Source organism: Taudactylus pleione, unplaced genomic scaffold (genome assembly GCF_031769625.1).
Source record: "Taudactylus pleione unplaced genomic scaffold, aTauple2 ptg000667l, whole genome shotgun sequence".
NCBI classification, from domain to species: Eukaryota; Metazoa; Chordata; class Amphibia; order Anura; family Myobatrachidae; genus Taudactylus; species Taudactylus pleione.
The window spans coordinates 2,334,886-2,358,016 of NW_028285069.1; the positions used below are offsets into that span (position 1 = coordinate 2,334,886).

At 46.5% G+C, this 23,131-nt stretch overlaps 1 protein-coding gene across 1 annotated transcript in view; it reads right to left on the reverse strand.

Annotated features, from left to right (window-relative positions):
• Positions 1 to 533: 533 nt before the first annotated feature.
• The window catches only part of MED17 (mediator complex subunit 17), a 41,964-nt gene continuing 19,366 nt past the window's right edge, over positions 534 to 23,131 (reverse strand). The window contains exons 6-12 of the mRNA XM_088455733.1: positions 19,176 to 19,328; positions 8,885 to 9,015; positions 5,374 to 5,558; positions 4,759 to 4,896; positions 3,781 to 3,898; positions 2,506 to 2,665; positions 534 to 829 (exon numbers count right to left, since the gene is read on the reverse strand). Coding sequence (XP_088311859.1) covers positions 624 to 829; positions 2,506 to 2,665; positions 3,781 to 3,898; positions 4,759 to 4,896; positions 5,374 to 5,558; positions 8,885 to 9,015; positions 19,176 to 19,328 — 1,091 coding nt within the window. The 3' untranslated portion in view covers positions 534 to 623. The remainder of the gene's footprint in view (positions 830 to 2,505; positions 2,666 to 3,780; positions 3,899 to 4,758; positions 4,897 to 5,373; positions 5,559 to 8,884; positions 9,016 to 19,175; positions 19,329 to 23,131) is intronic.

Consider the following 23,131-nt stretch of genomic DNA (forward strand, 5'->3'; position numbering starts at 1 on the left):
TGCTCCGGATCCTGTGGAGAAGTAATATAAAGACACAGGCGTGGGGGAGGGGAGAACAGGGAAGCGTCAGCATCCACCATCTGGCATAATCATCAGGGAACATGGCCACCGTTGCGATGAAACAGCCCGTGCTTTCTTATAGTAATCCCTGTTGTTCTAGTGGTGAGTGCGGTTAGATCGGGAGCATGCAGGGAGCAGTCTTACCTTATTTCCCCCCCCCCCCCCCTATAATCTGGTGCCCGGCTCCTGTCGGCACCAAACTCAAACGGAGGGCCTCTGGTTGGGGGTGGGGGTAAAGAGAGGAGCCTGTGGGTATTTACATTTAACCATTTGGTTCCGAGTCTCTCCTCTCCAGACTATACCCCAGTATCTTTCCTGGAGGAAGTGGAGGCAGAAGAAACCAATTTCAACACACGCCTTATGTCCATACCTTCATTGTGGATTATATTAGAAGAGGGCCTCTCTTAAGTTTACCTCGCAGGACTGGAATAGGGTCTCGCTTTCATAATCAAAACTAGAAAAAAAAAATCATCTTTATTGTAATGAGATGGTACAGTAGGTTAGATGACTGTAGATCGCCATTACGTGTACATGGCCCATTACTTGTCTCTTATATGCATGTTCTAGCACGGTGTTAGTGCAGCCATAAGTAACTCCATCTTGTACACAAAATTCCGTCCCTCCATTTTGTTCCACTGAATTTCTTTGAACGGCCCTCGCAGGTAATGCCATTTGTTGTCCTGTAACACGTCACTCTTGGGGAGATCTTTACACTGAGATCGGGGGAACTGTACCATGACTTTACTGCCGTTCTCAGGTCCATTGCGTACTGTGAGGAGAGAGGAACACAATGGTCAGAAAAAGCCTTTTGTTGTCTACTTCAAGAAACTCTTCAAAATCATGAACAGACGGCCATTTTGTTCGTGAACATAGCCCTCGGAACAAGTGACCTCACTGAGGGGATCATGAGCACGTGGGATTCCAAATTATATGAATAGCATGAAACGGGAAACTTGCTTCTTTTCTAAGACACTTACAAAAGACAAAAAAGGCTTTCTGTACAGGTATAAGAAAAGTAATAAAAGCCTGAGGGCTCCTTAAAGCCGCATTATTTTTATTACCACACACTTTTAGAACAACCATCAAATAATGGCAATCCATGTTACTGGAACGTTAAGTAGAGCATTGTATTTCCATAGAGGCCAGGCTGGCTATGGTCACCTTGCTGTAACATGCGTAGGGCCTCATTTACAAAGCACAACGCAGTCAAGGGTCACTGAAAAATCCTCTTTTGGTGGTGCACTGTGCCTCAATTTCTACCAAAAGCATAGTTTTGCATGTCAGATGCCCTGTTGCATTTCCTCTCTACAAAGACACAAGCCTGGCGTTCCGAGTCTCATCCTCTACTTTTATTGGGACATATTTTTGCACCTTTTATTCACACTAAAACAGACCAGCGCACTACTTAATATTGTTAAATTTACACTTTACATGATGCGGCTATGCTCACTTCCTAGACACTTCTAGTGGTGGTAGGTGGAGGCTTCTCCCCAGCGCGGAGATCAGATGAGCACTTGGTGAACCATTTCGTACACTGCTGAAATGAGGTCAAGAGTCTCTACTATGTGCTTATATAGAGCAGAGCTATGTCAGATAATATGGTTTCTGTGCAGGATACACCTGCATTTCATTAATGGCTATTTCCATACAGCAACAAAAGAAACCGCCCAAGTTCCAGACTGATGTTGTTTCTATGGAAGCAGAAGAAAAGCTAAAGACGGGTTGAATGCTTGATTTTAGTTTAATGAAAAGGTGGCTTTTGCATGTATCGCTTGTTGTTGAATGATGAATATTCTAATGCTCTGATTGGCTATAGAGAGGTCTAGCCCTGTGAATATTCTAATGCTCTGATTGGCTAGAGGGAGGTCTAGCCCTGTGAATATTCTAATGCTCTGATTGGCTAGAGGGAGGTCTAGCCCTGTGAATATTCTAATGCTCTGATTGGCTAGAGGGAGGTCTAGCCCTGTGAATATTCTAATGCTCTGATTGGCTAGAGGGAGGTCTAGCCCTGTGAATATTCTAATGCTCTGATTGGCTAGAGGGAGGTCTAGCCCTGTGAATATTCTAATGCTCTGATTGGCTTGAGAGAGGTCTAGCCCTGTGAATATTCTAATGCTGATTGGCTAGAGGGAGGTCTAGCCCTGTGAATATTCTAATGTTCTGATTAGCTACAGGTGGTCAAGCATAGTAGCCTGCAGTATTTAAAAAACAAAATAGAAACAATCTGGACATAGCCTACAGGTTAGATCAGCAGCAATCATCCCCTTTTTTTCCCTTTCTGGATTTTCATATCACTCAAGAAACAGGTTTGGGGTTATTTTTCCCATTCATAAAAAATAGCCTATAAATTTACCAAGTTCTGTCATAATTTGTAGAATATGCACTCAAAATAAAAGAAATCTAATCTTGAGTAGCAATTAAATAATAAACTAAACATCCACATACCTGAAATAGCATAATCCCCATTTGGAGAGGCAACGGTTATTGAAGACGCATTGCCAATGCTCTCTACTGGTCCCAGGCCAACCTGGTTACTGAAGCTGAGGACGTGCCAACCCATTACTTTGGCAAGTTGCTGAACAGCGAGGACCTGGTGCTGAGACATCTGAGAACAAGCAGGAGATGATGAGTATTACATTCACTCTCACCAGACTCTCTGTGTTACTGGATGAGACGGTTATTCATCATACGGTTTATTCCAGATCCAGCAAATTAGGCCAGTGGTTGGCACCAGCTGGAGTTTTAGTTGTCCCGGAACACATTTTTATGTAAACAAAATGTAGAAGTGAACCAAGGATACAATTTATATATTACTAATATATCACCTGCAATTGATTGGATATTGCCACTGTGATACAAAAAATATATAAATACTGCGTTACTATGAGTCACTAGAACGGATGATCTAAGGCTGATTTGAACCATCAGACAGCATCATCGATGCCAACCTGCCCTTGGTGCTTTGTTAGGTCCGGTTAGAAGCATGTACAGATGCCCCGGCACATAACCTGTACACATGATCAACAGTTCCCATAGCAGGGGGTGTTGTCACTTAAAATTTCCCACCTAGTACAGCACATCAATGCAAATTGTGTCATCATGCGCCACCCACCGCAGCAAGATGAGAAGACATGTATCCTCGTGCAGCAGTGACGGGGCATTATGACGCAAGTCTCATCAAGTCCCTTTCCCCCGATTTCATGGAGCTAACCTCCGCACCTCTTAATAGGCAGAATGACATATCAACATCTGTGTGTTTGTATTCTCTGGGCACAGTCATACTTAGCCCCCCACAGGCCAGTATTACTCACCACAATAGTAACTAATGGGAGCCAATAAATCTATCAGTAGCAATATACTTAAATACCCTGTAACACATGGCATTGCCCCATTCCCTTAAACGCCGCATAAGTCAGGCTGCCACACTTGGCCACCCCCTAATACCATGCCTGAAAGATCTGCTGTGGCACTGCCTGGCAGTGGGAGTAATGCCCCAGCTGTAGCGGAAATATGTGTGGCAGCAGTACTGATGCCCAAAGTAGTAGCCAGGCCTAGTATTACACCAGCATTCATATCCCAATGTCATGAGAATTGACATCTCACAATTCTCCTCTTTCAGAGGGGTAAAGAAAACTCCATTAAAATGTTATACTTGCCCCGGCTCACGAGAGTAATGATGTTACCTGGCATGTGCAATGAGTACAAGCAATAGGAGGGCACCTGTGACAGTAGGAAATCCTGCAGCTCCTGCTCCTGGTGAGACAGTGTGATCACTCTCCCGTCTCTGTGCACAACCCTTATATGGTCCACCCCAATGTTCAGCTGTAACTGGATAGACCTAGAGGAGACAGCACATGAGTGAACCAACGGGAAAGAACATGGTCCTGATAATTTAATATGAGCATTGCTAATAGCACCAGAACTTAAATAGCATTTGGGATCAGTTCCTTCCTATGGAAAAGACCAATTAAAAAAGGTTTACATCGGATACATTACTGTCATAGCGATGAAGCGTATAGAATCCTGCGCATTAAAAAGTGATGTATGGAACCGTAACAGATTCTATTTCATCCCGTAACCTTTGTGCAGTAAGAGGCTGATTATTGTGGAGAGCATCCCTACAGCCACACCCCCTGCCCTACAGCCACACCCCCTGCCCTACAGCCACACCCCCTGCCCTACAGCCACACCCCCTGCCCTGTGCTGTGTGACTAGTGCAAGGGCGTCTGGGTGTCTGCCAAAATGTCAGCAGATTTCCCCCAGCAAAATCAAGGCATTTGCAAAGAAGCAGAAGTTCACAAAAGTCGACGATAGTTGGGTGCATTAGGGGGTCTCTTGCCAAGTATGGAGAGGGCATACTGGGTACAGCTACGATTGTGCTGCAGTGAAACACTTCGGACTGCAGAGCGAGATTATTGAAATCAGAAAAAGGGTTGGAGGGCTGCATTTTTAAGGGTTGTTCCTTGCAAATGTGAAAGGGCATTTCTACTTTGTAAAACGGAGCGGGAGTGACTTGGGTCTTGCTCAATTCCTTCACAGTACAAATGTAGCACTTTTGCTGAGACGCACATTTCTAGGAGCACGCCGTTTTGCCCACTGTAAAAAAAAAAAAAACCCGCACCCAGCGCAGCTAACAAAGGATGCCCACTCGCTACGGGTGTAGTTTAATAATGACCGTAATTAAATGCAATCGCTTACTTGCAGATCTGTTCATAACCTTGAGATGTTATTAAGACTTTCACGCTGGATTCATAGACATCATTGATGCTTGACCAGTGGGCTTGGATCTGGGGGTCCTCTATTCTGCTGGCCAGGTTGTCGATGGTGCGGGCCGCTCTGTTGTAAACAAGACACCAGAGTCACAGGCAGGAACTGCTGACTATTACTGGTGAGAGATGTTAGAAATGAGGCCTAACCTCTGTTGTCCGTCAGAAAGGACAACGTGAAATGTCCAGTTCATTACTGTATAAAATGTAGGACGACAATCTTTAAACAAATGAGATTTATATTCCAACAATACACACAACAAGGCTGATCAAAACAGCAAATCACTGTTTCGTATAATACGGAAAGTAATCTCATAGCCGAATTACCAGATACTGTGCCATGAAAACTTCCATTATGTTAAAATGATAAATCCATTGGAAGGTGTAAGAGATACATCCAGAAATCGCACATATCAGAGTGTGTGTTACAGGCTGCAGCATATCTGCACCAGGTCATTATAGAGTTTGATTCTCTTTGTATGTGAATTTGTTGGATACTGAGAGGAGGCTGCAGATTCCCTTTGCGGAACGGGCTGGGGTCACTTACCTGCGCCTGAGGAATACGTGCTTGGCTTGTTTGATGATCTTTTCCAGTAGGCCCTCGCTCTGCTGCATGGCGGTGATCTCGTTCTTATCGAAGGCCTGGGGCCCAGCAAGACGCATCCTCTTGTGGCCGAAAGGTGCACTCGCAGGATGTGGCATCACGATGTTACTTAGGGTCTGCTTATGGAACTGGAAAAGTAAAGCGGCTGCTTAACATATAACTCATTTCCTGTCTTCTTTCAGACATAACTGAACAGTCAAAAAGGAAAAATTGTATTTATGGTATAAGCAACTTTTTATTTACCTATGAAATGCACAATACATTATATATATATATTTTCCCCCATTTTTAAACTGTTTCACGATCTACAAGTGATGCAATTTGTTGCTCTCTAATATATGAGGAACTACAAATCCAAGCAGTCGTTCAGAGGAAGGTTAAGTGTTGGAATTCTGGGATTTGTGGTTCTACAACAGCTGGAAACTCTAAGGCTGATCTGTAACTTCAAAAGCAAAGAGCTTTAACAAAACTAAGGCTCAAAGTTCAGACAGAACAACATTACCACATTGCCTAATAGTTTATTTTCAAGCAGGAATAAGATACTGTATTTAGCACAGAAGGGTTAAAAAAAAAAAAAAAAAAAAAGACATATTATATTCAATGGTCATTTAAATCTATCCTAAGCCCCTGGATCTGGTTCTTTAATGAACCTTTTTAGAGCGATCCAAATGCAAGAACATTTACAATTCATGTCAGTGCTGGCCCGTATTTAAATGAGCAATGGCACCCGACTGCCTTCCCAATCATCAATAGATTAGCTATACTAAAAGACAAGAGGAGCGCCACCTGCAGGTCAGAACAAGAAACGCTGTACAGAGTCTATTTTTGGGTTACTCTGATTGTCAGGTATGTAATTCACTATTAGACGGTAACTCCTTAGGTGATCACTGAACAAGGTGGGCACGCTGACATTTGGGCTGGCAAGTACACAGAATTACATTGAACACAAAACAGATGATATATGACTTAGTTACATAACTGTATGGTATATCATTTTGTTATGTACAGTCCATATAAGCAATTTGCTGGTTGTTCAGCAAGGCCACCAAAAATGGCATCCGTGAGTTTAAATGCAGGGTGACATTTTCCTATTCAGGTCGTTCAGCTGAACACTAGCACAATTCCCCTTCCTCCAGTCTGGGAGGTACTATTACCATGGAGTTTTGCTGAAGGTGCAGGAGTTGGGCATTTAAATCGTTAACTTTTCTTAAAGATTCTTAAAGATTGCAGCTTTTCCTTTTTCCAAGTCTCTGCTCTCCAATATGACAAATAACATTTCTAATATATACTCAACCATATCTTGGTAGGATGGGTAAGATGTTATATAGCTTCATGAGGTAGGATGGGCAAGGTGTTATAGCTTGGTAGGATGGGTAAGGAGATATAGCTTGGTAGGATGGGTAAGGAGATATAGCTTGATGAGGTAGGATGGGTAAGGTGTTATAGCTTGATGAGGTAGGATGGGTAAGGAGTTATAGCTTGATGAGGTAGGATGGGTAAGGTGTTATAGCTTGATGAGGTAGGATGGGTAAGGAGTTATAGCTTGATGAGGTAGGATGGGTAAGGTGTTATAGCTTGATGAGGTAGGATGGGTAAGGTGTTATAGCTTGATGAGGTAGGATGGGTAAGGTGTTATAGCTTGATGAGGTAGGATGGGTAAGGCGTTCTAGCTTGATGTATGATGGATAAGGCGTTCTAGCTTGATGAGGTAGGAAGGGTAAGGCGTTCTAGCTTAATGATGTATGATGGATAAGGCGTTCTAGCTTGATGAGGTAGGATGGATAAGGCGTTCTAGCTTGATGAGGTAGGATGGGTAAGGTGTTCTAGCTTGATGATGTATGATGGGTAAGGCGTTCTAGCTTGATGATGTATGATGGGTAAGGTGTTCTAGGTTGATGAGGTAAGCTGGGTAAGGTGTTCTAGCTTGATGATGTAGGATGGGTAAGGTGTTCTAGGTTGATGAGGTAAGCTGGGTAAGGTGTTCTAGCTTGATGATGTATGATGGGTAAGGTGTTCTAGGTTGATGAGGTAAGCTGGGTAAGGTGTTCTAGCTTGATGATGTAGGATGGGTAAGGTGTTCTAGCTTGATGAGGTAAGCTGGGTAAGGCGTTCTAGCTTGATGATGTATGATGGGTAAGGCGTTCTAGCTTGATGATGTATGATGGGTAAGGTGTTCTAGGTTGATGAGGTAAGCTGGGTAAGGTGTTCTAGCTTGATGATGTAGGATGGGTAAGGTGTGCTAGGTTGATGAGGTAAGCTGGGTAAGGTGTTCTAGCTTGATGATGTATGATGGGTAAGGTGTTCTAGGTTGATGAGGTAAGCTGGGTAAGGTGTTCTAGCTTGATGATGTAGTATGGGTAAGGTGTTCTAGGTTGATGAGGTAAGCTGGGTAAGGTGTTCTAGCTTGATGATGTAGGATGGGTAAGGTGTTCTAGCTTGATGATGTATGATGGGTAAGGTGTTCTAGGTTGATGAGGTAAGCTGGGTAAGGTGTTCTAGCTTGATGATGTAGGCTGGGTAAGGTGTTCTAGGTTGATGAGGTAAGCTGGGTAAGGTGTTCTAGCTTGATGAGGTATGATGGGTAAGGTGTTCTAGGTTGATGAGGTAAGCTGGGTAAGGTGTTCTAGGTTGATGAGGTAAGCTGGGTAAGGTGTTCTAGCTTGGTGATGTATGATGGGTAAGGTGTTCTAGGTTGATGAGGTAAGCTGGGTAAGGTGTTCTAGGTTGATGAGGTAAGCTGGGTAAGGTGTTCTAGCTTGATGATGTATGATGGGTAAGGTGTTCTAGCATGATGATGTGTGATGGGTAAGGTGTTCTAGGTTGATGAGGTAAGCTGGGTAAGGTGTTCTAGCTTGATGATGTAGGATGGGAAGGTGTTCTAGGTTGATGAGGTAAGCTGGGTAAGGTGTTCTAGCTTGATGATGTAGGATGGGTAAGGTGTTCTAGGTTGATGAGGTAAGCTGGGTAAGGTGTTCTAGCTTGATGATGTAGGATGGGTAAGGTGTTCTAGGTTGATGAGGTAAGCTGGGTAAGGTGTTCTAGCTTGATGATGTAGGATGGGTAAGGTGTTCTAGGTTGATGAGGTAAGCTGGGTAAGGTGTTCTAGCTTGATGATGTAGGATGGGTAAGGTGTTCTAGGTTGATGAGGTAAGCTGGGTAAGGTGTTCTAGGTTGATGAGGTAAGCTGGGTAAGGTGTTCTAGCTTGATGATGTATGATGGGTAAGGTGTTCTAGGTTGATGAGGTAAGCTGGGTAAGGTGTTCTAGGTTGATGAGGTAAGCTGGGTAAGGTGTTATATCTTGGTAGGATGGGAAAAGTTATAGCTTGATGAAATCTGTTGGGTAAGGTGTTATACGTCAACTGGCTTAAAAAAAAAAATGAGCAAAAGATCTAAAACCCCAGGATGTACAATTATCTGCGAAATGACCAAAAATTCCACCCACTATGTCCTCACCTCTCTAATGAGCTGGTGCAGGTTGTGTTCCAGGACGTACAAGTGATCTTCTGGGTTCATCTTCTCAGCCGACAGCTTCTGAGACCGCTTGTCATTCGTAGAGTGGCAAAAGGAGATAGACAACTGGAGTCCTGTGTACAGAGAACTATATAAGCACCGCAAAATGGACTCTTGCTGGTCATTGTGAGCTAGCTGGCACTAAGTCCCTAGAGACAGAAAAGGTAAAGAAGCCGGGGTCATGACCCATCGGATGGGGCTCAACAAGCTGTGCCACCACGCTATTGCTGGGATCTCAGACATCTGCAAGTACGAAATAACATTAAAAATAAAAACTACCACTATATAAAGCATGCCTCCCCGCTTTTCATTTTGGGGAACTGGGACAAACGTGTGCAAGCACGAAAAGGGGGTGTGATCATGCGTCAAAGGAGAATGACCAGCCATTATGTGACGACCATCCCCGTTCCTTCCCCCTACAATAAAACAACAATTTGAATATCATGCACACCATGGCAGAGAGTAGCGGCGAAAAGGATATAGCAATCCGGACTAAACAGGACAAACTTTTTCCTATCGGGATAGCAGGAGAAAGCCCTCAAATCTGGACAGGTGGGTGGTGTGTTTATGGGAATATATATTATCCCAAAAGCCTTTAAACACAAGGGTCTGAAAGTCAGAAAAAAAAAAAAAAAAAAGATAGCTGTTGTAGTGATGATATTGAGCCTGATTCAGAGCCGGTCGCTATTTGCGGTCGTTCGTTCAAAAAAAAGGGGTGGCTATTCAAATGAACCGTTCGCTCTTTGCGGTCTGTTCACGCCCTAGGTCTGAACGAGCGAACAAAACTTGCGGTCGTTTTTTGGGAAACTACGCCCCCTGGCCGCTCGCATCCTACGTCATGTCCGCTATTTATTAGATTAATCGAGCACATCGACCATGGTATGAGCTGCTCGCTATTCTTGTGGTTGGTTTTTGCTACCACAATTTTGCGAGCAGTTCTGGCTATAAAATAACCCAGTGACGAGCTCAATGACGCTGCTGTTTTAATTATGCACACCCATAAAACGCCCGTTTTGACCTTTAAGCACGCCTGCGATCGGATCTCCACTCCCCGTTTTCAAGCACCTTCCCCTGTTACCACCCACATACGCCTCATTCTGTCACTCAAATTATCAGGCATTCGCTATTTTGCGAGCACATGAATTTCGACCGCACTGACTGGTTCGCACATGCGTATAACGATCCGTACGCATGCGCAGTTGGGCAAACATCGCCCGGAGCGAACGAGCGGCCGCTTACGAGCGGCTCTGAATCAGGCCCATTATTCCTAGACACAATCTCCAGGTGCTTTGTCCTATAGTCACTACGAGGAGCACTGCTAAACTATTTATTAAGCATGGCAAACACATAACCAATAGTAACAGTATGTACTTGCATTCCTCTCATTAAAAGAACAGGGAAAGCCTGGGGCTATTTTTAAATTTCATGTACTATTTTAGGCACAGTGGGCTTGATTCCGATCCGGACGCTACTGCATTTGCGATTTCACTTGCTCCGCAATTGCGAATACATACTAATGACTCAAAAGTTTACTTGAGCATAGGAATGCACACTGATGCCTGCTCATATCTGTACGATGGCGTGCAACAACGTAAACACCAAAGCAGAACGGATCTGTAGCTGCCCCCGTTATCGCCCGTCAATCATTTTGCAGGTAAATTCTCTTTGTGGCCGAAATTGAAAATCAATCGCTGCGAGCGCAGTGCAGCTTATACGCAATAGTGGACAAGCGCTCAATCTGCGTAAAACATCGATTGTCCGGCCAAATCGGAATCAGACCCAGTGTTCCAAACGTAGGTGAATGGCTTATGAGAAAAAGGCAAATTCCTGGTCTATACAGAATAAAAGAGCTCTTACTTGCATGTCATTTTTTTATAAATATTAAAATGTACGATGTATTAATGTTGGTTTGACCCACAAACTGCCCGCCACCACTGCGTGTGAAAGTGATCGCCCCTTTATTTAAAAAACATAATTCTGCGTACGGCTGCAGGCATATACTCTCGGGTACAGGAGGAACGCAGTGTTCAGATCCCCCGATCATAAAACCTACACTTCACACTTGCTGCATACAAAACAAGCCTCATGCGGGAAGCACAGAGAGCCAAAGAACACTCTGTGCACATTCAAAGATGGATGTTGGACTAACACAAAAGATACCAAGGAAACGGCATAATGTGTCGGCTCGCCTACTGTGCCGAAGTACTGCTAATGGGCCAACTTCGTAAAATATTACGGTGGTAGCACTGCACACAAAGCACGAGCCACAGGAGGCGCGGCAGTTTACCTTACAAGAGAATAAAGGGGTGACTCGATGGTAACTGCCCCCGGAGGTGCCTTGTTAGTAAGATTAATACAGCACGTAACAGCAGTAGACTGGTAAAGAGATATTTGCGTGGTTTGGAGTGTTTCATAGCGGCGCTGTCATTCTCGTACACAAAAAAGAAGAAATTACAACAACTTGGAGAGAAAAATTACAAAATAAATATAAATATATATATATATATATATATATATGTATATATATATAGATATATATATATATATGACACAAATGGGAGATAAACTAAATAGCACGTACCCCCTCCACTGAGAGAGGGCTCCCGTCGAGCATTTACCAAAAACCTGGAGGCTTGGTGTATATTTGTGGCAGTATTAGAATGCATATATGAAATATATATAAGTCCACGTTTAATCCTCCCACTTAATTTTTTTATTACTTGAACCCATTTTTTTTTATCTTTAAAATCACTATTTTTTTTTTATAACGCTTTAACGAGTAAAGCACGCGCAAACCAATTCTCTCATAGTCTTACTAGGCCCAGATCATTATTTCACGTAGTAAACAGGTCTGGTCACATCTCCGCCATGGCCTGCATGTCACTAGTGTCTGTCTGATGATTGGGGACAGTGATCCTTCATAGAGATCTTCTCCTAACTTGTAAACCCGATATGTTTGTAAGTAGCCAAAGGCCGGAGGAGGAGAGAAAAAGAGAGAGAAAACTGGAACACTCGATAACCATACTCACAGAAATGGGAGACAGAAAACCGGTGACCAGCCACACAGCCCATTTGAAGCCAGGTGCGTCAGGGCGGGCGCCCTGTGGACCCTATGGACTTCGTAGAAACAGAGATAACAAAGGTAAGTTCTTACCATATCTCTTGTTTTCTACTTCAGGGTCCATAGGGGGTCCACAGGGTTGACCTTGGGGATGTCCCAAAGCAGTTCAACCAAGGGAGGGGACGCTCCTGTGCTGAGAGGAGAATCCGCCGCCAAAAAGGAAGCATCCGGAGAGGCAAAGGAAACCAATGCCTAGAACCTTAAAAAGGTGTGGACAGAAGACCACGTGACCATCTAGCAAGGCAAAACAGCCAAGGCGCCACAGCGAGCCACCCACGAGGGTTACATGGCCCGAGAAAAAACAAGCATCAACAACAGAAAGGCCTACACATGGGTAGGCCCCTGAAGAAGACATACGAGGCCGTCCAGCCAACATTTGGCCATAGGCCGCCCATCCTTTCCTGTTAAAACCGGAAATCTCAGACCACCAATAAGGAGTCCGATTTCCGTCAGGAACTTGAACGGATCACATAAATCTACAGAGGCCGGACCACAGTCAATGAGGCCACACCAGCCGAGAGGACTGGGGACTGAATGGCCTCACCATAAGTTCCAGAATAATATGGAACCTAAAAATCACTAAGAAGAAACACAGGGTGAGAGCAACTCACACCCTGACAAGATGCCCTCCAGAAGAGGGAGCCACATGAGAACGCTCCCAATTCCGACACTCACCTGGGTGATATAAACTCCCTGAGAGAAAGCCAAAGCAATAGACCCTGTAATGGCTATCACAACCAGCGGTTCCATTAACTTTCCCCGGAGTTAACGAAGAACCACTACTAACTCCCAAGGAGTCCCTAGGGAGGACAAATGGAGGCATAATCCAGAAAAACACTCCAAAGGATGAACTGGATACCAGAGCGGAGCAATTCCATATCTTAATCATACTGACAGTGTAGAGATCCGCACTGTCAGGAAGGCCAGGCCGAGGGTGAAACCCAATCCAGCCGGAAGGAATGCCAGAATATCTGGAAATCCTGGACACCAGAGGATCATATCGACAGGTATAATACCATAAGAATTATGGCTGCCACAGTTTGTGGTAGGTCCCAGCAAAAGCTGATCCATGTGCTCTAATCATTCCAACGATGACAAAGCCAGGGAAGCCGTAAGACCACTGTAGGGACGCAGTCAAAGACAAACGACCCAGGTCCAAGGCAAACCCCAGGACCCTGAGACAACAGGTCTGGGCAGTGAAGCATCAGGAATGGAGTATCGATGGAGAGACTCCGAAAAACCAAGTACCCCTGACATCTGGGGCAATCAGGAGCCACCAGCAGGAAAGCATCTCCGTCTCGATTGAAACACTTCCCTCGAGGAAGAATGGAGACCGGAGAACACAGGTACGCAAATTGGAAGAACCACTTCACCGACAAAGAGTCACTGAAGGTTGCTTCAGAATCCCCAGAGTTGGACCGTAACACCATAGTGATAGAGTCAGAAGGCCATGAGGTCACCTCAGGAGGACCTCCCCCCCTGCTCACCAGGAGATGAAACCTCTCTTGGGGAAGAGACTAGTCCCCTGGATGCACGTCGTGATGGCTGAGGACTCCCGTTTCCCAATGGAGAGCACCTGAAATGAACACTGTCGAGATGGTCGGGAGGAGACCCTCAGACAATGTCCGAATGTATGACATACCTGACATTGCCACCCAACGAACAGTATTGCTAAAAAGGAAGCCACTGTTCTGACCCTGTCGGACTGAACTTTTTCAGGTTCACCGGGAAACAAGGGCTATGCCAGAGTGAAGGCCCAAGACAGGCTAAAGTTCCAACAAGTTAATTGACAGGGTGGAATCGACAGACATCCAACTGCACTGAAATGGATGCGAACCAGACACTGTCCTTAGCAAAGAATACCCTGGACGAGATGGCCATAGTCACCCGAAAAGGGACCGACTTGCCTCCGGGGAGAGCATCATCGTTTGAACAGTGATCAGACAGAAAAAACTTGTTCCATCTGGAGATAAGCCAATTATGGAAAGGCCTGGAATGGAACTAAGCCCATTCCACCCTTCCAAAGGCAGACACTGAATAGTGGACCATGCATCCCAAAGTGTAAAGACATATGTCGACTGCGCAGACATCCATGTACTCCTAATGGAAGAGTGGAGATGCCGTCTTACGCCAGAAGAATTCTCAGATTCTGAGAATCCAGCAGGGCTCCTAGGTGAAGAATACCCAGAGAGGGATGCAGGGAGGACTTTTTCCCCATTGATTAAATGTCTGCACCCTGAAGAAGCCACAGTCTACCTGACCAGGCTGTAAAGTACCCCGGTGATCCTGCTAAGAGCAGGAGGCCATCCAGGTACTGGAGCATTGGGATATACTGAACAGAAGAACTGTCAGAAAATCCAAAACGCTGGTAAACCCCTGTGGGGCTGAGAGCAGTCCCAACAGGCAGAGCCCGAAAAATCGTAAGTGCTGTGAAACAGCAAACCTCAGTCCATGCTGAGGTAAGGTCTCTGTAAGTACCCGTAGGCACGCGTCCTGTATATCCAGTGATACCATAAAGTCCCCAGGTTCCAAACATAGTATGATGGAGCATAGGGATTGCCTCCTGAGCCCAGGTAGCTTTAGGAACTGGTTCAGGGAATTGAGACAGAGAATAGGCCAAAGAGGACCATTCAGCCACCGCACCAGAAAGAAAGCAGAACAACCAGTCTCTCGCTGAGAAAGTGGGGATGGCCCAATTAGCTCCGCTTACCGCAACAACTGTATAGCTTTCTGGATTTGTAAGGCCCTGTTCCGAATAAGGGCCTGCGTACCATCACATGGAAATAGGCCGCCTGAGCAAAGAGAGTGCGTACCCTCCTACCCACGTAGCCGCGGCAACTAGACACTAGTACCGGGCAAACTGAGAAATCGCCATCTCCCATTGGTAGGCCTGTCTCGTCAGGCTGACGATATATCCGTAGGTTCAGAAGCAGGATCGGCTGGCAGTCCAGGCCTGCTCGGAACTGGATATGTCGGCCCTTGTAAAGGCCGACAGTCTATGAAGAAACAGACCTTTAGGCTGACTCAGAGGACAAAAAGACTTAATAGTCTGAGGCCCTATAGTGAGCATAGCTGACGGCGGGAAATTTGTACTGCCACTGTCAAGGTCAGGACCCAACAAGATATACCCTATAGATGGTATCTGCACCTCAGCATTCCCAGAGCGCAGCCATAGGGTATTACGGAGGATACCGTCGCAGCCGGAACTCTGAAAGTTAGGAGCTGGTATCCAATATAGGCATGTCCACCTATGACAACTGCATATATTACGTGAGCGACCAAATACATTTGAACCCCAGACGTGTTGGAGGGGAAAAAACATTACAAATGCATCAGCTCAGTATGCAATAGTATTAACCACCCATGCTATCGCCATGGTAGGATGGGTAACAACCCCTGAAAGCGAGTATACTGATTTCAGGCAGAGTTACCACCTACGGATAAGAAGAATCCGACCACGCAGGAATGGGATACATAGTAACGTCTGTAATCCGACGAGTAACACGCCCATCCACCCCAGGAGGGGCTCATGATGACCCTCAGGGAATTTGGGACAGGAGACCAAACACTGTTGTAATACCTCATATCTGGCAACAGCCAGAGTCCAGCCATGCGATCCACCCGCTAGTCAGCAACAGGGACCCAGAAGGCACGTAATACTGAGGGTGTATGATACAGGTGCAGGTCAACATTCACTCTAACCAGAATGGACCTGCTACCAGCCCTAAAACAGGGATAATAATACTTGAGATAGGCTTCCCCCCGTGTAAGAGGGAAAGAGCCCAAAACAGTATCCAGTTCACGGTAGAGCCAAGTGGGAAGTAACCACAGGGCGTCAACCACGCCAATTTGCGTTTCATAGAAAAACGACATCCACCCAGGGTGGCTGTTGTGGTAATCCCTGCAAGGGGCATGACAGACTATTGTGGCACCAGGGGGAATTCATATACTCGAAAAACCCCTGTAGGGAGCGGTAGTCTGTGTCACAGGGGAAGAGTGCAAGAAACTGCGAGATACCCTGAGATGAAAAGGGCAGTATGGTGAAGTAACCCCAAGTGAGGTACAACAATGGGGCCCGCCCGGCGATCCGCAATTAAGAGGATCCCGAGAAAACAAACCGCCCAAGGGGGTCGTGAAAGGGGCCGGCACCCGATGACGCCACATACAGAACCCTTTAAGAGTTAAATCCTCCGCACTAACACCTGCAGCACATGGCTTGCAGGATAGTAAAAATGGGTGCAGTATAACGCTCTATCTCCTGGTCAGACATATCTGACCAAGCCTTGTGATCAAGCAGCGCTATACTGGTCCTGACTGATACTAAAAGTTAGCTGCAGGGACCCATTTTCAGCGTATGCAACACACAGTTCCACTCAAAATATGGCAACGTGCAGCACGCAACAGTATGTTACAAACCTCACAAATATTAAGTATATAAATGTGAGGTCTCAGAACCACCCCAAGTACAGCTGTATTAGGGCAGATAAGGAAAGGGATAGATATACACTGACAGGTGAGAGAATAAAGTACAGTCAGCACTAGCATAAGTCACATACCATGCAGATATACACATATATACATAAACATGTCATATAATATACTGCACTATTACACTGCATGCAACTTACCCAGATTCAGTGTCTGGGAAGGCTACAGCGCTGTGTACACTGACCTGATGGTGAGGTACGCAGGGGGACTGGACTCACTGCCATCTCCAGAGATTTCTGCTGCACCACAGAGAAAATGGCCGCTGGAGACCTCAGAAGAAGCGTGGCCCGCGGAGGAAGCAGCTCAGCGACGCCAGACTATAGATACTGAAAGGCGCGCTGAGCTGAGGGGAGGAGCCGCTGTAACAGGGAAGGCTGTCTCCCCTGGCCGGCTATTAACCCCCGGGACGCCGGCTCCCTGCACCGAACACTAAGTCCCTGGTGGTCTAGTGGACACACGGGGTATGGGGGGCCCGCCGCCACTGCCGGCACCTCCGGTCTGTCCCCAGAGACCGGAGGCACAGGACTGCATTTCAAATGCGCGGATCACCGCAAGCGGTGACCCGCGCCTTACCTGCTCCCCGTGGATCCGGCAGCAGTCCTGGGCGCCCGCAGAGTCCGGCTAGTACAGACTCTGGGGTCCCGCTGAGATCCCCAGATCTGTACTGGCGTCTCAGCGCCAGCGGGGTGACGGAGCGGCAGCTTAGACGTCCTATGGACAGTCTGACGGTGCCGCTCTGAAGAATCCAAAGGAAAAATAAAAAACTCTGTCCTTTAGAAAAAATAAAGCTATGGGGCTGCTAATCAGCTCCCCACTGCACTAAACGGTGACCCGATTCCGGCCGGGCACCAACTTAAACTGAGGTGCCTCTGGCTTGGGGGTGGGGTTATAGGGAGAGTGGACCCAAGTGCATCCTGGGAGCTAAAAGCTTTAACTGCGTGGTGCCCGGATTTGGTTCCCAACCTATACCCCAAGGTCAACCCTGTGGACCCCCTATGGGCCCTGAAGTAGAAATTGTCCTGGAAGAAGCAGTTTTAACTCTGCAGCCCAGATTATATCAGTCTATTTAAGTTAATGTGAAGTAAGAAAGTAGCCAATTGCAGAGACCAAATATGACAAAATTCAGGTCCTCGCTGGTCCGATTTTGTGGCCGGTGCAGGCTTCTATATTGGCCATCGGCCTGATAACACTGCGAGTGTGTAACGCAGAAGGGCCTGCAGTCATGCTGTCAACAAAACATCGACGCTAATGTTCTTGCCGACAAAACGCATCACCCCCTTGCACATGTTACAATATACCCTACACACATAAGCCATACTGGACGGGGCATTTTCCCTCATACAAAGACATTCTCAAATGAACAATTTATCTTACCCTACACGTATATTTTATGGACAACTCTAGCAGATGCTAAAACAAGCTGTATAACACCGCGATACGCTGTAGTCAGCTGCCGCTACCATACGGGGCTTATTTTACTTGACGTTTCAGCTGTCCCGGGATTTCAGCATCATTTAAAAACAAACTTCGACTGCTCCGCTACAACAAAAGGTAAAATGGGGAACTGACAGTTGTGAAATGTAGGGTAAGATACACAGAAAGGATAAAAGAAACAAAGTTCCGAAGGCCAAATACAATTTGGTTCCATAGGGCCCCAACAAACTGACATGGGAGGCGGTCATAATCCTGTCAAATGGGATGCTGGCGCATAGAATACCGGCACCGGAATCCCAAATGTAATTTGTGGGATTAGGGGGAGGGGCAGGGACTAGGTGGGGGGGGAGTTAGGTTTACTGTGCAGGGAGGTGGAGGTTAGATTTAGGCACTGGGGAGGGAGGATTAGGGAGAAGAGAAGGGTAAGGATACCTACCGACAGGTATCCTAACCCCGTCGGGATGTCGGCATCGGTATTTTGACCACAAGGATCTAAAGCACCGGCATCCCGTACCTGACCCACTGACATATCTTACTGTAAATAATCAAACACCAGCCGTACAGTGTATACTGAATCTAGGCACAAAGCCTAACACAGGAGCCCCTCTGTGAAAATAGGGACTAAAATCAGTTGGCAACTAAAGTCTGTAAGATGTCAAGAAACTAAACAAAACCCCCAAATCCTACATGTAGCATTACAAAAAAAAAAAAAAAACACCTGATATGCCGGTACAGTTGGCGAGGAAAAACGCTATTGGGCAAACCAGACATTTTAATCCAAAGGGGAGAACTGTAGATAATAGTATTTAAGTAAACTGGTAACATATGTCATAAATTAAAAAAAAAATCTCTCACACACACACACACATGCGCACACGCACACGCACACACACACACACTCACACGGCATAGAAGAAATCTGGCGCTCACATCACTGTGCAGGAAACGCTCCTAATTTACAGTAATCGGATAATTACTTATTTCTCAAGTGCGGATTAAAAGATGAAGGAAATCATCTGTGTGGTTGCTATGGGCCAGCCCAGAGTTTCCAACGTCTGTAAAGATCTTTTTTCTTTCTTAATGGTTTGATTGGGATCTTCCAGCAATCCCCATACAAGAAGAACAGTGCAGAGTAATAACTGGCACAGACAGAAAATCACTAATCATAGACTCAAACATGCATTTTCTTACCAGGAAATGGCTGGGAGATAATTTGGTTCTTGACGACAATGTGAGGGATTTGGGATTTGATTTGAACGGCTTCGCGAGACAACTGTGCAAAGATTTCTTTACACAGTAGGACATTCTGTGCGGCTTCCAGCTTCGTCTGCCAATGCGGAGTCCCTGGAACCAGAGATGGTTACACATGAGCATGTCTGCCCAATGCAGATGGCAGCTTTGGACAGCCTGTGATTGTGTTAGTGTCAGGCTAGACAAGGAACACAAGGCTCTGGGGAGGAAGAACTCCGGTTACTAAGCTGCAATACATATTCACAAACGTTACACAGAATCACAGTGGACTAACGCTCAGTCCAGGGTAGCGTGCCAAGCTCACATAAAACACATCCTGCTTTTACTAATAATCACATTAATTAGGCAGCGTGGACAGAGACACCTAGGATATAATCTGGACTTTTTTTTTTTATATATAAGTCAATGCTCATCATGAGGATGGAATTAACCTCTTAATATGCTTCCATCATCACCAGTGTTACCCATTGTTACAGTAGGCCATTTCCTATAGCAGTGGCAGGAAAAAAATGGTTGCTGAACCAATCCTGGCATGCTCAACCAGCTATTATGGGGGAATCGGTATGTAATGCCGGCGGCTGTTTAGCCGGATCAAATACCATCAGCGGCAGCCCAAAGGGTCGACATTCCGACTGCAGGAGGTAAGTACCGTAGCCCTCCCCTCTCTCTACCCTAACCCTCCCTTAGTGGTGCCTAACCATAACAACCCCCCCCCACCCCCACTTGGGCCTAACCGTAACCAACCCCCGTTAGTGCCTAAACCTAACCCCCCACCCCCCTCTCAGCACCCTAAACCTAACTCTACGGGGGGTGCCTAACCCTAACCTCCCCTTATCCTACCCTAATCCTCCATGGGTGGTGCCTACCCCTAACCCCCCTCGGCTGCACGCTAAGACACCCGGCTTACCTTCGATTTGTATGCCGAGTGTCGGGATTTAGTAGTAGGGCTAATGATAGGCGTGGGGATTTCGATGCTTGTCTTTAGTCCCATGTTGGGATGTGGGTGTCGGGATATTGGCGGGCGGGAGAGCGCCCATCCCATTATGGGACTAGAAGTTCCAGAAGCTCCTAGGGGTCAAAATCCCGACGCCAACATCCCAACGGCACGTGTCGGTAAGTATCCTAACCCTCACCCCCTAGTGGCTAACCCTATCCCTAACCTGATACTTACTATCAGGATGCCGACGCAGGATTCTAACTGGTGCTGGGATTCTGAGCGCCAGGATAGTGACTACTTCCCCTGCTGAGACTGTCAGCCTTTCTCTTATATCCGGGATAGTGACTACATCCCCTGCTGAGAATGTCAGCCTTTTCCTTATATCCGGGATAGTGACTACCTCCCCTGCTGAGAATGTCAGCCTCTCTCTTATATCCGTGATAGTGACTACCTCTCCTGCTGAGAATGTCAGCCTTTTCTTATATCCGGGACAGTGACTACCTCCCCTGCTGAGAATGTCAGCCTCTCTCTTATATCCGGGATAGTGACTACCTCTCCTGCTGAGAATGTCAGCCTCTCTCTTATATCCGGGATAGTGACTACCTCCCCTGCTGGGAATGTCAGCCTTTTCCTTATATCCGGGACAGTGACTACCTCCCCTGCTGAGAATGTCAGCCTTTTCCTTATATCCGGGATAGTGACTACCTCCCCTGCTGGGAATGTCAGCCTCTCTCTTATATCTGGGATAGTGACTACCTCCCCTGCTGAGATTGTCAGCCTTTTTCTTAAATCCGGGATAGTGACTACCACCCCTGCTGAGAATGTCAGTCTCTCTTTTATATCCGGGATAGTGACTACCTCTCCTGCTGAGAATGTCAGCCTCTCTCTTATATCCGGGACAGTGGCTACCTCCCCTGCTGAGAATGTCAGCCTCTCTTATATCCGGGATAGTGACTACCTCCCCTGCTGAGAATGTCAGCCTTTTCTTAAATCAGGGATAGTGACTACCACCCCTGCTGAGAATGTCAGCCTTTTCTTATATCAGGGATAGCGACTACCTCCCCTGCTGAGAATGTCAGTCTCTCTCTTATATCTGAGATAGTGACTACCTCCCCTGCTGAGATTGTCAGCCTTTTTCTTAAATCCGGGATAGTGACTACCACCCCTGCTGAGAATGTCAGTCTCTCTTTTATATCCGGGATAGTGACTACCTCCCCTGCTGAGAATGTCAGCCTCTCTCTTATATCCGGGACAGTGACTACCTCCCCTGCTGAGAATGTCAGCCTCTCTCTTATATCCGGGATAGTGACTCCCTCCCCTGCTGAGAATGTCAGCCTCTCTTATATCCGGGATAGTGACTCCCTCCCCTGCTGAGAATGTCAGCCTTTTCCTTATATCCGGGATAGTGACTACCTCCCCTGCTGAGAATGTCAGCCTCTCTTATATCCGGGATAGTGACTCCCTCCTCTGCTGAGAATGTCAGCCTCTCTCTTATATCCGGGATAGTGACTACCTCCCCTGCTGAGAAAGTCAGCCTTTTCCTTGTATCCGGGATAGTGACTACCTCCCCTGCTGAGACTGTCAGCCTTTTCTTATATCCGGGATAGTGACTACTTCCCCTGCTGAGACTGTCAGCCTCTCTCTTATATCTGGGATAGTGACTACTTCCCCTGCTGAGACTGTCAGCCTTTTCTTATATCAGGGATAGTGACTACCTCCCCTGCTGAGACTGTCAGCCTTTTCTTATATCAGGGATAGTGACTACCTCCCCTGCTGAGAATGTCAGCCTTTTCCTTATATCCGGGATAGTGACTACCTCCCCTGCTGAGAATGTCAGCCTTTTCTTATATCCGGGATAGTGACTACCTCCCCTGCTGGGAATGTCAGCCTTTTCCTTATATCCGGGATAGTGACTACCTCCCCTGCTGAGACTGTCAGCTTTTTCTTATATCCGGGATAGTGACTACTTCCCCTGCTGAGACTGTCAGCCATTCTCTTATATCCGGGATAGTGACTACTTCCCCTGCTGAGACTATCAGCCTTTTCTTATATCAGGGATAGTGACTACCTCCCCTGCTGAGAATGTCAGCCTTTTCTTATATCCGGGATAGTGACTACCTCCCCTGCTGGGAATGTCAGCCTCTCTCTTATATCCGGGATAGTGACTACTTCCCCTGCTGAGACTGTCAGCCTCTCTCTTATATCCGGGATAGTGACTACCTCCCCTGTTGAGAATGTCAGCCTTTTCTTATATCAGTGATAGTGACTACCTCCCCTGCTGGGAATGTCAGCCTTTTTCTTATATCCGGGATAGTGACTACCTCCCCTGCTGGGAATGTCAGCCTTTTTCTTATATCCGGGATAGTGACTACCTCCCCTGCTGAGAATGTCAGCCTCTCTCTTATATCCGCGATAGTGACTACCTCCCCTGCTGAGAATGTCAGCCTTTTCCTTATATCCGGGATAGTGACTACCTCCCCTGCTGAGAATGTCAGCCTCTCTCTTATATCCGCGATAGTGACTACCTCCCCTGCTGAGAATGTCAGCCTTTTCCTTATATCCGGGATAGTGACTACCTCCCCTGCTGAGAATGTCAGCCTCTCTCTTATATCCGCGATAGTGACTACCTCCCCTGCTGAGAATGTCACCCTTTTCCTTATATCCGGGATAGTGACTACTTCCCCTGCTGAGACTGTCAGCCTCTCTCTTATATCCGGGATAGTGACTACCTCCCCTGCTGAGAATGTCAGCCTTTTCTTAAATCAGGGATAGTGACTACCTCCCCTGCTGGGAATGTCAGCCTCTCTCTTATATCCGCGATAGTGACTACCTCCCCTGCTGAGAATGTCAGCCTTTTCTTAAATCAGGGATAGTGACTACTTCCCCTGCTGAGACTGTCAGCCATTCTCTTATATCCGGGATAGTGACTACTTCCCCTGCTGAGACTATCAGCCTTTTC